Source organism: Panthera uncia, chromosome X (genome assembly GCF_023721935.1).
Source record: "Panthera uncia isolate 11264 chromosome X, Puncia_PCG_1.0, whole genome shotgun sequence".
NCBI lineage: Eukaryota > Metazoa > Chordata > Mammalia > Carnivora > Felidae > Panthera > Panthera uncia.
Window position 1 is genome coordinate 107,848,902 of NC_064817.1, and position 14,591 is coordinate 107,863,492.

At 44.4% G+C, this 14,591-nt stretch overlaps 1 protein-coding gene across 1 annotated transcript; it reads left to right on the top strand.

Moving 5' to 3' along the window:
* The first annotated feature begins 57 nt into the window (after window positions 1-57).
* On the top strand, window positions 58-14,321 carry HTATSF1 (HIV-1 Tat specific factor 1). The gene is made up of 9 exons (XM_049644351.1): window positions 58-367; window positions 2,114-2,294; window positions 2,946-2,993; window positions 3,717-3,871; window positions 6,024-6,187; window positions 7,541-7,640; window positions 10,581-10,670; window positions 11,445-11,582; window positions 12,064-14,321. Exons 1-9 carry the CDS (start codon window positions 182-184, stop codon window positions 13,300-13,302), a joined length of 2,301 nt encoding a protein of 766 aa, XP_049500308.1. The 5' UTR covers window positions 58-181; the 3' UTR covers window positions 13,303-14,321.
* The last annotated feature ends 270 nt before the right edge of the window (window positions 14,322-14,591 follow it).

Below are 14,591 nucleotides of genomic sequence, written 5' to 3' on the forward strand. Positions count from 1 at the left end.
GGGGGGCGGTGTGGGCGCCGGGCGGCCCCGATCTCCCGGGGGCTGCTGGGGCGCCGCGGGGAGGCGTGCCGGGGGGCGGCGGGCGCGGGCCGAGCGCGGCCGACCCTCCCTTTCTCTGTAGCCTCCGGCAGCATCTGGGCCTCCACGCTCGCCGGGACCGTCCCTTTCCCAAGTCGGCAACATGAGCGGCAACAACTTGGATGGGAACGACGAGTTTGACGAGCAGTTGCGAATGCAAGAACTGTACGGCGATGCCAAGGACGCTGACACCCAGAAGGAACCCGACGGACAGCCCGATTCTTTCGGACAGCAGCCGGCTGACACCCCGTACGAGTGGGACCTGGACAAGAAGGCTTGGTTCCCCAAGGTAGGAGCGTGGCGCGGGCGCCACTGCAGAGCGGGCCCTCCTGGCCAGCCCTCGCGGGGCGTCCCTTTTCCGTTTTCTTTGCTGAGGTCCCGAGTTAGCGCCCCCGCCCCCCCCCCTCCGCCACGGGTCGCGACGTTTCTTTTTGTTGTGTCTGTTGCAGAACCGGTGTGTAGAGAAACGTAAATCGGTACGAGATGCCTTAAATGCAATTTAATTCTTAAGGCTTTTCTAGGTCTTATGAATTTTGTCTGTGAAGGTCACAGTTGGTTATTGCATCGGTGACTGCTTTTTATTGCAAAGAGGAAACACACCAAGAGCAAATTTAGTACTTGTTAATCTAAGATAGGCAACCTCACTTACCCTAGGAAATTCAGATGTTTGTTCCGCTGATGTACTGTGTGCAAAATGCAGCTTCTTGGTTTTGGGGGGGGGGGGTGGAGAAGTGGCCATTTGTATCTCTTTTTGGAGTCAACTTTGTAACTCTCCTTCCTATTGAATTGTGTCCCTGGGCATGTGTGTTTGAACCGAAGAGCCACAGGAATAGCACTAGAGGGGCAAAGAATAGTTACGGAGATCTGTGTCGATTTGTGTAGAGTGCTTGGAAATTAAGTATCTTATCCCAGCTTGGAAGTAACATAACTGGTGTTAACTTTGTTCTGTAAACTTTTCGAAGTATCCTGTTAATCAAAGTCTCCTAGGGGTGGAAAAAGATACCAGAAGCAAACGAATCAGCTTGCAGGCTGGTAATATAAACCGTGTCTCCACTGTGTAATTTGACTGTTATTCTTAAAATTACTTATTTCAACTTTTTTATTTTCCATTTTGTATTTGTGTATATATATTCCATTCCCTCAACCTTGTTAAATTTCTCATTTTGCTTGTATTGCGGTGCCAATGCCAGTGCAGATTTGGTTTCTGAGTACTTTTCACAATAGTCTGATCATGGATTCATTTGTGACTCTGTCTCTTTATGTTATGGAAGCCCATACCTCTTCAGACTTGGAGTTTTAAATGTGCATAACATTGATCAGAATGAAGATAGAACTCTCATTTCTTTCGTTGTGCGCCTGTGCTTCCCCCCCCCCCCCCCCCCAAAAAAAAGCCAGGAGGGTAGATGTGAGCTGAATTTGTTCTTAATTTGGTCTGGCACTAAATGATCGTGTGATTTCATTAGTGAGTTAAAATAAGCATTTGGTTTTATAATTGTTAGCTTTATTCTCTGTGTAGCGAATCAGTCCCATTCTGCGTCCTCTCTGCGCGCAGATACTCAGATATTTGGTGTGCGTACACTTCTGTGTATCTCTGTAGCAAAAGAAAACTGGATTCCGTTGTTAGATTCTTAGTTGACGGTTGGTTTTTGTTCTGTTTTATTGTTATCTGGTCCTTCCTTTGTTGTATGTACTTTAGCCTTCGGCAAGTAGACCGTAGAGAGGTAGTGATTTATAAATGAAACAACTAGAAACCGGGCCAACATCACTTAAAATGCCAGTAGCGTCTCAGAGTTTCGCGTTGATAACCCAAGTGCCCGTGTCTTTTTTTGTTTGTTTTTTTAATCATTTTAGGCACCTTTTCTGTGTAAGGTGACTCTTCTTGTATTTACACTGTAATCACTACAGCCGTTATCTGCAGAAACACTTCTGGGTCCAGTTGTATAACCATGTTGCCATTTAACACAATATTAAACTTTTTCTGGGAAGAAAACATTTTTGAATTTCTGTATGTGTGTGTGCTGAATTTTTTGTTTAGATCACTGAAGATTTCATTGCTACGTATCAGGCCAACTATGGCTTTTCTAACGATGGGGCGTCTAGCTCCACTGCAAATGCACAAGAAGCCACTGCCAGGACTGCAGAAGAACCTCCTCAAAGAAAAACCCCTGAACCCAGTGATCCCAAAAAGAGGGGAGAAAAGAGAAAGGCCGAATCAGGCAAGTGGATTTAACTTGCAAAACAGGAATGTGAAAAATTTTGATGTTAGTTATGTGCATATATAGTTACTGTTGGGAGAATAATACCAGCTTGAAGGAGGCATAAAATGAGGGGTTTTTAATACGATTATTTGGGTTCATATATTGGCTCTCGCACTAACTCGTGGGCATTGGGTAGGCCGTTGCAGTTCTGTGCCTCAGTTTCCTCCTCTGCAAACTAGAGCTATTGTTAGGGGATTATCAAAGGTTCTGCTTGTAAGGTAATTTTGTTACACGTTTTGAGTTAAATTGAACTCAAGGCAATTTTGTCTCAGCTTGGCCATGTCTAACACAGAGATTGGAGTCAGAAGCAACTTACACATGCCCCAGCCTAAAGTCAGCTCAAGGATGAGTGTCTTTTTAAGGCAGTATGAGAAGCATAAAGAACCGAGACAACGAGCCATACTTTTTCAGACCGGGTTCTGGAACTGTGTGTCAAAAGATCCAGTACTTTGAAAGCTGGACAGTGATTTGAGTCGGTCTCTCTTGTGCTAAGGATAAGAAAAGAGTCCTGGAAGTTTCAAGAAACTGCCACATTGTCCTGGTTTCATAGTGTGACTCTTACCTTTTCTTGCATGTGTTCTTTTTTTTTTTTTTTTTTTTCATTTTTAGGATGGTTTCATGTTGAAGAAGACAGAAATACAAATGTGTATGTGTCTGGTACGTATACCCTCAAACAAAGCAAAGAAAATACCTGGTTTTGAGATTTTTTTTTTCACAAAGTGCTCTTTAGTTTTCTGCTTTTCTAAAATCTGTTGGTTTTTTATCATTGTGTCACTTTTTTGTTTGACTGCTTGCATTTGTGAGGAATTTGGCTTTTGTTAGTTACAGAGCTGAGAAAAATTAAGTTGTGTGTAACTTTGCATGCTTTGGGTCTGCTTTACGTAACTTAGAACAGTTTGCCCCTTCAGCGATACAAGGCTTAAGCAAACCGTGATTTTAATGTATATTTGAATACATGAAAACATGAAATTTCCTCAATTCTGTAGCTGGGAGATTTTTTACATGCATTTAGAAAATCAAAATTGTGGGGCGTCCGGGTGGCTCAGTCGGTGAAGCTTCTGACTCTTGGTTTCTGCTCAGGTCACGATCCCCAGGGTCATGGGACGGGAGCCCCGCATCGGGCACTGCTGACTATGGAGCCTGCTTGAGATTCTCTCTCTCTTTCCCCCTGTGCCCCTCTCCCTGGCCCACTCTCGCTTTTGCTCTCTCTTTCTAAAAAAAAAAAAAAAAAAAAGGAAATTATTTTTCTTATAATTAAAAGTTTTTTTTTTTCTTTTTTTTTTTTTTTTTTTTAGTTGTAGATTTCTAGCTGGTGGAATGCTTACATAGCCCTCACTGTCATTGTACATGCCTTTGTAATTTTTTCCCCTCATGTTACAGGTTTGCCTCCAGACATTACAGTGGATGAATTTATACAGCTCATGTCCAAGTTTGGCATTATTATGAGAGATCCTCAAACAGAAGAATTTAAGGTCAAGCTTTACAAAGATAACCAAGGAAATCTTAAAGGAGATGGTCTTTGCTGTTATTTGAAGGTTAGTTATGTGGTCAAGTTTCTCGTCGTTCCATGTGTAACTCAGGAACCAGGCCTGAGAACTATTCAAAACAGGATGCGAAAGAAAACTGAAATTTCAGATTGCGCCTGTGTGTATCGCGTCGGCGAGGTTATTGTTCTTTTAGGAAAGTACGTTACCAGGTCAAGGTGTTACGTAAGTCCTGTGACTGAAGTGCTACTTTTGTCTTGAAAGGATTCTCACTGCAGAGATCTCTCTAGGAGTGTAGGCATAAAGTCTGCTCAGAACACATTTTAAAAATCCACAAAGAAAAGAAAGCCAGTAACATTTTATTTGCCCCCTGGAATGAATTGGACCAAGGTTTGGCAGACTCCAGCCCCACTGCCTGTTTCTGTAAATAAAGTCTTACTGGGACGTGGCCACATTCATTCATTCGTTTCCTCATTTGTCTGTGGCTGCCTTCGGGCTCCAGCGGCAGAGTTGAGTGGTTGAGGCACACAGCACGTGGCCCACAAAGCCTAAAATATCGACCAGCTGGCCCTTTGCAGAAGTTTTCTGAGCCCTGAATTAGACCCTAAAGGAGATGGTGGGGTCCGCTTACTGCTTTGAGATGCATTTTTGATGGGAGCGAAGAGAGGGCGGTATTGATAGAAACTTGCAGAACTTGATGTGTCCGTGGTAGCATAAATTGCACAGGGAAAGCCCCGAGTCAAAGGTAGTCATTGTTTCTGGAACGCCTCTCACCTTAGGGGCACGTATTCTACGTGACTGCAGGGTACAGAAGCAGTGGGCACATTGATGACCGGTACCCATGTCATGGAAGGGGAAAAATAATTAACGCAGTAAAATGGTAGTGACCCAACAACAGTATCAACACCACACGTGTGTTGCGAGTGTGCAACATTTCAGTGAAATCAGACGGGGGGGAGGGGGAGGGTTAAGCTGACAGCTCTCCGGAAGATAGGTTTTGGGTCTGGTTCTTGAACGTGACGGGGTCATACGTGAGTATGACCATTATAGGCAGTTATTAATTTTCAAATACAAGGAGACCTGAGGGTTTTACGAGTTCTTCAAGGGTTATTAAAAATCTGTAAACAGATTCTTAGAGTTTGATTGGATTTTCTTAAAAAAATTTTTTTTTGTTTATTTCTTTACTTCGAGAGAGACAGAGACAGCACGAGTGGGGGAGGGGCGGGGGGGGAGAGAAAATCCCTCTCTCTGCGCTGGCAGCCCGGAGCCCGACGTGGGGTTCAAAACCACGAAACCGCAAGATCGCGACCTGAGCCGAAACCAACAGTCATAAGCTTAACTGACCGAACCACCCAGGCGCCCCAGTTGGATTGGATTTTTCATTTTTTTTTTTAAAGAGAAAAACGAGGTTTTGAGTAACTTTGTATATACAGTTTTAGGATCCGTAACAGCGCAAGGTTGGCCAACCAGTAAATTAAGCTCCAAAAAAATCACTGTTCTGGGATCCGCACTTGATTGTGCGGCTGAGTTCAGTTACTTTTCGTGTCCTCCTCCTCAGGTCCTCAGATCTTGGACTCTGTGTAGGGCCGCCGGCCGCCCCCTTTGCCCAGAACCCGCAAACGTATTCAATGTCCAAGCTGTCAGATAATCACCTTCACACTGTCTCACAGACCTCCATTTTAACTGGTGAACAAAAAAATTAACGGCTGGCTGTGCTCTTCCCAGTTCTTGAGGCATCTAGCCTTTTAAGGAGGACTGTTTTAGCATTTTAAAACTGGAAGGTACCTTAGAAGTCACGCGGGTCCATTTGCCTCATTGAGACATTGAGACTCCACGGGACAGCCCTACTTACTATTCCAATAACGACGTGATTCATCGAGCACCCACTCCATGCCGGTCCCTGTCTCTTATGTGCATTCTTCCTCTTAATTTTATCAAGCACCCTGCAAAGAAGGCATTTCTCTTCCCATTTTACAGATGAAGAAATTGAATACCTTGCCCAAGTTCACATAGCTGGTTGGGGGACAGCCGCGTCCAGAGTGCAGGTTTCCTCATACGGCATTCTCTCTGCTTCTTTACCTCAAAGGAGGTAGTTAGTGATGAAACCTTGATTGTTTGTGTAGTCCTCATTCACCAAGAAAAGCTCCCAGAGGTTTCGGGTGAGTGTGCAAATTCCTGACTGTCTCATTTTACCTTTATAAAGAGGGAGTCCGTGGATCTCGCATTAAAACTTTTGGATGAAGATGAAATTCGAGGCTACAAGCTACACGTCGAAGTGGCAACGTTTCAGCTGAAGGGGGAATATGATGCCTCAAAGAAGAAGAAGAAGTGCAAAGACTACAAGAAAAAGCTGTCTCTGCAGCAAAAGTTTGTGGTTTTGTTTTCCTTTTTGAAAGATTTCTTGTAAATATCCGAGAGCACGTTTTTGGTAGAGCCACCTAGTTTTCTTCCATCAAATACACCTTTGAATTATTGCTTAATTAGATTGTCAGAGGGCTTCGGTGATCCGTGCGGTAGGATGATCTGGCCGTGTTTTTATCTTCTGGTGTGTTTATCCGTAATACGACGTGAGCTTGAGTGAGACCCTTTGGAAGAAGTTGAACATCGGATTAAATAAAGCAGTTGAGGTTGCTCTATCAGAGCCAGTAGTTCACTTTTGGTGCGAATGGACATCAGCTACACTAGGAGGTAACGCGGTATGTGTAGGCTATGGGCTCGTTGATAGGCGTTGGAAATTAGAAACGATGGCTTTTTAAAAAAAATTTTTTTAATGTTTATTTTTGAGAGAGACACACAGAGCAGAGGAGGGGCAGAGAGAGAGGGAGACACAGAATCCGAAGCAGGCTCCAGGCTCTGAGCTGTCAGCACAGAGCCCGACACGGGGCTCGAACTCACGGACCGTGAGATCATGACCTGAGCCGAAGTCGGACGCTCAACTGACTGAGCCACCCAGGCGCCCCAGGAAACAATAGCTTTTATCACTATATTTACTGTGTGGTTGTCCGTGGTGTATACGTGATGTCATCAAATTTCTACCACTCCAGTTGGCTGGGGAATATGCTTTTTGAAATCTGCTAGTTTTAAGAAGTTAGCCAAAAGGATAAGTGCTTTGTTTTCTCAGAGTGAGTTCTGATAACGCTTCTAACACTACGCTCACACCAGCGGTAAAAGGATCAAGAAAGCATTTAGTTGTGATGTCCTATCGTTTTTACGGGAACGGGTGGACTAAATACCTACCAATTTTATAAAAACTGTCAATAAAATTTAAGGTTGTAACAGATTTTATGTTCACATATTTCAGTGCATTTGGTTCTTCGCCATCATAAAACGGCTAAAAACCAATACGATTTGAACACGTTTCTTGCCCTCAGAGCATAGTCGTAAATACTGGATAGTTATAAATAGCCAGCACTTTTTCCAATAGCCAGCACTTTTACAGGAGTCTCCATGGAATGTTTGTGACCAGACAGCAGTTCTGAAAAAAAGATACGTCCTGGGGATTTCAAGACACTGGGTCCGTCTTTGACCCACCCGTTATTTTTACTTTAGACAGTTCTCTGAATAGGACTGTTGTTGTGGAATCCCATCTTTAACGTCCTTAAATACGCCGTAGAGGATTACTGTAACAACTCCTCGTCTTCTCTCCCACAAGTATGAAACAAAATTGAGTTTCTCGTACGAAACAAAATTGAGTTTCTTGTTACTGCTTTGTTGCACCAGGCAGCTGGACTGGAGACCCGAGAGAACAGCTGGCCCGTCCCGAATGCGCCACGAACGAGTTGTCATCATCAAGAATATGTTCCATCCAATGGATTTTGAGGTAGGAGGCGGTATTCTCACTGATGGATACGCTGGTTGTGCTGTTTGTCCCCAAGGGAACCCAGAGCTCCCCTCGCCCCGTCTGTCTTGTGCCGCACCCTCTGCGTCCACGCAGTCGGCAAGGTAGGAAGATGGAGCCAAGAGTCCCCCGCGGTGTTCGGATTTTCCCGTGGTTAGCCTAGGGCTCCCTTAGCTGTCTCCCAGGGGGCGCCCACACTGCGGCTGCAGGTGGCAGCTCCCTGCTTACGGGAAATCATTAAAAATATAATCACGGAAAGATTTCCGGGCGCTGCTTGTAGATTCTGAGCGCCGTCCGGCAAGTACGGGCTGCTCTGGGTGGGGCGTCATTTCACACCCAGAAATGAGCACCTGCCTCGCTTTGGTACTGAAAGTCTGATCCTTCAAGAAACGTCAGGTTAAGGAAATACAGCTCCCGGTGTTGACATAGGGAAGGTTTGTTCTTCCAGACGCAACTCGGACAGAATTGTTCCGTGGCTATCAGGAGGACTTTGCAATACCTAACGCCCGTGTACAATTCTAAGAACCGCAAATAAACATAGCCTCGCCAACCGGGCCGCCTCGTGCCGCGTCCCGCCTCCTGTTCTCGTCGTCTCCTTGCGTAGACCCGTGGGCTCGTTTGTGAAAGAACTTTTCTTCATTCCCTGCCTGGGTTCTGAAATTCATGATAACCAGTTACACATAAGGTAGAGAAAGGTGACAGGTAAAAAGGTAAGCAAACAGAAAGATAACAAGCTACAGAAGAAGAAAAAAAAAAAAAACGTTCATAACGTAAAATTCCAGGTTTACAAATGATCCAGTTGCAACCAAAGCCCTTCTGTGCATTTAAACAGAATGGCCCTTTCCTTGTAGCCCCCTCCGAGAGGACCCCGGAATGGTCTGTTGAGCTCCAGCCCAGCCGATAGCGATGTGTCGGGGTTCACTGTGCACCTGTGGGGTCTGCGTATCTTTTGAGATCATTCGGGAGACACGTGGGCAATACGTAACGTTCGATGTCTCTTCTGAGTAGAATTCTGGAGAAGCTTGAAATAGAGCAGAACTGCTTCAGGCTTGCAGTGATAATGGCAAATGTTTAAAAACCACACATGTACACATGCACGCTCTTCGAAACACTCTGCCTAAAAAATACTCTTTGGTATCAGGGTGAACAATGTGAAGACTAAGATATTTAACGTAACTTCAGAGGGTCTCCGATATTTTATTCAAAGCCTTATTTATTTATTTATTGGTTTGTTTTTCCAAAGCCTTATTTAAAAATGCATGTCTGGAGGCACCTGGCTGGCTCAGTCAGAAGAACGTGTGACTCTTGAGCTCCGTGTGGTGGGTTTGAGGCCCCATGTTGGGTGTAGACATTATGGAAAAATAGATAGATAGATAGATAGATAGATAGATAGAGGCACCTGGGCGGCTCCGTTGGTTAAGTGTCTGACTCTTGATTTCAGCCTAGGTCATAACCTCATGGTTCGTGAGTTCGAGCCCCACATCAGGCTCCGTGCTGACAGTGTGGATCCTGCTTGGGATTCTCTGTCTCTCTCCTCTCTCTGCCCCTCCCCTGCTCACACACGCTCACTCACTCTCGCTCTCAAAAAATAAGTAAGTAAATAAATAAATGCCTGGCAAATTTGAATACTAGGAGATGACGAGTCAAAATCTCGATGCAGATGTAAGTTTCTCATTATGTATACCAGCGCTGTCCAATAGAAATAGAATGTGAGCCACATGTGTGATTTAAATTTTTCTGGTAGCCACAGTTAAGATATAACATGAGGGGCGCTTGGGTGGCTCAGTCGGTTGAGCGTCCCGACTTCAGCTCAGGTCATGAACTCGCAGTTTGTGAGTTTGAGCCCCACATCGGGCTCTGTGCTGACAGCTTGGAGCCTGCTTCTGATTCTGTGTCTCCCTCTCTCTCTGCCCCTCCCCTGCTCACGCTCTGTGTCTCTCTGTCTCTCAAAAATAAATAAATGTTAAAAAAAAGATATAACATGAGATAGGGGAAATTAATTTTAATGATGAATTTATTTGACCCAATATATCCAAAATATTTTTAATTTCAACATGTTATGTAAAATATCAATGGGTTACATTGTGCGGTTTTTTCTTCCCCCTTTAGTGGCAAATCTTCAAAATCTGGTGTTCATTTCAGACTTGGAACACAGCTCAGTTTGAACTAGCCACATTTTAAGTGCTCGGTAGCCACATGTGATTAGTGGCCACCGTCTTGGCCAGTGTAGGTTTAGATTAGAAATATGGTTTATTTCTTCCTGGGAAAACAAAACACCACCCTGGGAAAAAGTTAGGAGAGTCATGCAGAAGGTTTCAGTGCATCAGTCTGATTTTTTAGTCTCCAGCCCATTGCCTGCCAAGCGTTGTCTTTTGAAAATTTCCATTTTCAGTTCTGTTAAAGAGTTTTCCTACGGGAGGGAACTGTTCTCTTTAAGCTTCAGGATACTACACAGCGGTGAGGATATATTCATTTTTCAAGCTGGTATAAATGAAAAGGGAGATACAGGAAGATTTTGGCTCAAATTTGATATCCTCGTAGGAAAGGCCCGAGACTTTGCTATGGAAATAAAGAAAAGGATGCTACTCCCCCCCTACCCCACCCGTACCCCCAACAGTGGAATCCCACCTAAATGTATTAAATATTTTGAACCAGTTTTTGTATGTTTTTACTAGAATCCTGATTTCCCTCGGTCAGTAAAGTAGAGGCATTGGTCCAGCCGTCTTAAAGCTGGGCCGGCCTGAGGTGGCATTTGACTTGTTAGAATTTTGTAGACCTTAGACAAGAATAGCTAATTTTACTCAAAACCTCTTTTTGTTTGTTTGTTTGTTTGTTGGCTGGTGAGAGTGAGAAATTCGATTCTCAGCATGTGTACTTACAGAAGGGGGCAAAGCCCATTTTAATCGCGTGTGTTTCTTGCAGGACGATCCACTGGTGCTGAACGAGATCAGAGAAGACCTTCGAGTGGAGTGTGCAAAGTTCGGACAAATTAGGAAGCTCCTTCTCTTTGATGTAAGTCCTTTCGGTTTAGTAAGTTATTCCCAGAGGTCAGCGGGCCCCAAATCTTAGACTCGTGGCTGCCATCTAGTGGTGGTCATCTGTTAGCAATAATTAGATGAGCTTGGATTGCAAGACAGGGCTTCACTGGATGGTCAGATACTGTCAGATGAAAGAAAGCACGAGAAAGATGTGTGAGACCTGGTGGTTTCCTGTTTGCCCTTATTTCCGCCTCTTTGTGAATCATTCTCCTCCATATTCGAAGAGCAATCCAGCAAAATATTTTTCGGTATGTTCCCCTTGTTACCCGTTTTTTACGTCCAAGAGTGACACAGAATAATGAAAAGAGTCACCATTTATCGATTGCACACGAGTTACGTTACACGTTCCCTCGCCTAATCCCTCATGATCCTTTGCGGTAGATGGGTGATAGGTGCTAGATCGAGCACCTTGCTCAAGGTCACTCAGCTGCTAAGTGGCAGAGCCCCACTGGGACTATTTGACTTGAGAGTCTACACTGGTTAACAGCTCTGCCATCTTGCCTCTCTTTAGACAGGGTTGTCAGTAGAAACATTTCCAAGGACATCCTGCTCGGTTCTTGATAGACAAGATTAAGCTAAAGCAGCCGCTAGCTTCAGGTCACTGGCTGGGGTCCAAAGGAAGAAAGGCTTCGTACAGAAAACGTTTAAGCTCAGGTTATCAGAACACCACCACCACCACTACGCGCCTGTTTTGTCAAATGTGTGCGTTTTATTTTTAATTGTCTCATTCCTTCTCTTGTCTTTCTAGAGACACCCAGATGGTGTGGCCTCCGTGTCCTTCAGAGATCCAGAGGAAGCTGATTATTGTATTCAGACTCTCGATGGAAGGTGGTTTGGCGGCCGTCAGATCACTGCGCAAGCGTGGGATGGGACTACAGATTATCAGGTAAATTCCGTAACTGTCAAGGGCACAGCAGTTGTTTCATTACCAACAAATACTGGGCTGGTGGTCCTTTGGGTTCCGTTTAATCTGTTTAATGTAACAGTACTTCTTCTAAATAATACTTTGCATTCAGAGCCTCGAAAGAAAAACGTTTTAGTCTTTCAGTTTAGAAGCCTAAAATTTGGAGGCGTGCTCAGAATAGTGATAAGTAAAGTACAGGCGGAGTTCAAATATTACCGGTTTCGTTGATGAGACATCTCTGGAGTACTGTGGTGTTGGGCATTTATTCAAGCGATGTTAAAATCAACTCTAGTTAATCAAGACGTTAAAGTTTTGCAAACCGGAGATAGAGGAATGCTCTGATTTCCTAAGAAGAGACGCCTTATAAAATCGGGTACTTGCGTCACTATCAGAAGCATGCAGAGAGATCGTCACTTCTTTTTGCCTAAAACTTATTTTGATGGCAGTTCCCGTTTCTCCACAGGTGGAAGAGACCACAAGAGAAAGGGAGGAAAGGCTGAGAGGATGGGAGGCTTTCCTCAATGCTCCCGAGGCCAACCGAGGCCTTCGGCGTTCAAATTCCATCTGTGCTTCGGAAAGGGCAGGGCCTTCCAGAGTAAGGCATTTTTCAGAGCACCCTAGCACGTCTAAGATGAATGCACAAGAGGCCACCACTGAAATGGCATTTGAAGAGCCTCTAGATGAAAAGAAGTTTGAAAAAACCGAAGATGGGGGAGAATTTGAAGGAGATGCTTCTGAGAAAGGTGCCAAAGAAAGTGGCCCCGAAAAAGAGGCCGAAGGCTGCCCCCAGAAAGAATCTGAAGAAAGCTGCCTCAAAACAGGGTCTGAGGAAGGCTGTCCCAAGAGAGAGCGTGAGGAAGACTACCCCGAAAGAGAGTCTGGAGAAGGCAGTCCTGAAAAGGAGTTTGAAGAGGGTAGTCCCAAGACAGAGTCTAAAGAGAATGGCCCCGAACGGGAATCCAAAAAGAAGAGGCTCAAAAATGATTACGAAGAGAACGGCCTTGAAAAGGAGTCCGATCAAGATGGCCCCAACAAGGAGGGTGAGGAGGAGGAGAGCCTCCAAAAGGAGTCTGAAGAAGACGACTCCGAAAGGGAATCCGAAGAAGACTGCTCTGAAAAGCAGTTTGAAGATGGCTCCGAAAAAGAATTTGAAGAGAATGGCCTCGAGAAGGATTTCGAAGAGGAGGGCTCCGACAAGGAATTCGGTGAAAACATTCTCGACAGGGAGTTCGAAGACAATGACTCTGACAAATCGGAATTTGGAGATAGCAGCTCTGAAAGAGTGTTCGACGAGGAAGTCTCCGAGAGAGAGTTTGACGAAGAGTCCGATGAAAAGGAAGAAGGGGAAGACACCTATGAGAAGGTCTTTGACGACGAGTCCGACGAAAAAGAGGACGAGGAATATGCCGACGAAAAGGGCCTCGAAGACGCCGACGAGAAGATGTTTGAAGATTCAGACGACAAAGAAGACGAGGAGGGCGTAGAGGTAAAGGAAGATGAAGACGTGGATGAAAAGATGTTCGAAGAGGATGATTCCAACGGGAAACTCTTTGAAGATGAAGATTCCAACGAGAAGCTGTTCGACGATTCTGACGAGAAAGGGACAGCGAGGGGCTTGGGGAACGCAAAGGAGGAGGGGCCCCTGTCCACAGGCAGCAGCTTTGTCCTCAGTAGCGATGACGACGTCGAAGACGACATTTAATCCTTTACACTTGCTTTGTAGGGAGCTTCCCCTGGCTCCATTCTGCCTGTGCTCCAGGGCAGTTGCTAGTAGTGTTACATGCACACGTGCCTCGTGGTAGGATGCCATCAGAGTAATGCAGTGACGTTTTCATCGTACCTGTACTCAATGATTTTAAATCTGTGTTCATTGGCCGTTGAGTTAAAACTTCATAATATAATGCAAGTAAGCTGGGTACTTTGTCCTTTGTCTGATTTGTTAATTGCATGCAGAATAATGTTTTTTAAACTATTCTGATTGAAGTTTGTGATACTCAAAAATAAAAATAAGTTGTTAATATGCTGAAACTGATAAGAGGACTCGGCGTTACATTGCATTTGAAATTCTCGCTGTTGCTTAATTCTTACTAAAGTGTGGTTTTTGTGAGGATTTGAAAAAGCCCGTAGGAGTCGTCTTGCTTCCCGCTTACGCTAGAACTTACGTCCCCACTTCCCCTCCCTAAACCAGAACATGTTACTAAACTTATAAAGCAGATAACACTCTGGAGTTTTTCCCTGCCCGGTCCTTGCAAGTTACTTTGATAATTGTTTTCGTTTTTCACCCTCTTCCCCCCGGAAATTGACTCGTAGATGTGCAAAAATGAACTTCCTGAGGCCCACAGCTTCCATTCATTGGAAATACGGAGGAGGTTAGAAATCTGTGTACTGTTGGAGCCCCTTTAGAAGCTGATTAGAGTTATGAGACCTTGCCCCAGAAAAATGTATGCACACACTACACGGCTTTTTTTGTATACACTTTTCAGAGGTTTATGGATCCCCTGGAGTTTAAGATCTACTTTTGTCATGCATACTTCGGCTTTTTGTTCTACATTCATGGTGGCTAGTACTGTGTTCAGTTGTGTAGTCCCAATAAAAATTGGAGTCTTTCTTCATTGTGCTTTCCAGATTCAGTATTGGTGAATTGACTTCTGATGTAGTATTAAGAAGTTACTCTCGTGAATTAGAAGCATTAAAATAAACTGCCTTGGTGCTTTTTCATTATACCGTCTGTAAGTGTAATCATTACCCTCTTGAGACCAAAAAAAAAAAAGTTCTGTTTCAAGCCAAAGCTGAGAATTTTGTAGTTGATGTCTGGGATTTCTTTCTTTGTTTTTTTTTTTTTTTTTTTTTTTTTAATGTCTGGGATTTTTTAAATCTCAGGATTTTCACCAGGGATAAATCGGTAAAAGAGCTCAAGAAATTTACTGGGGCGCCTGGGGAGCCCAGTCGGTTGAGCATTGGACTCTTGATTTCGCCTCAGGTCATGATCTT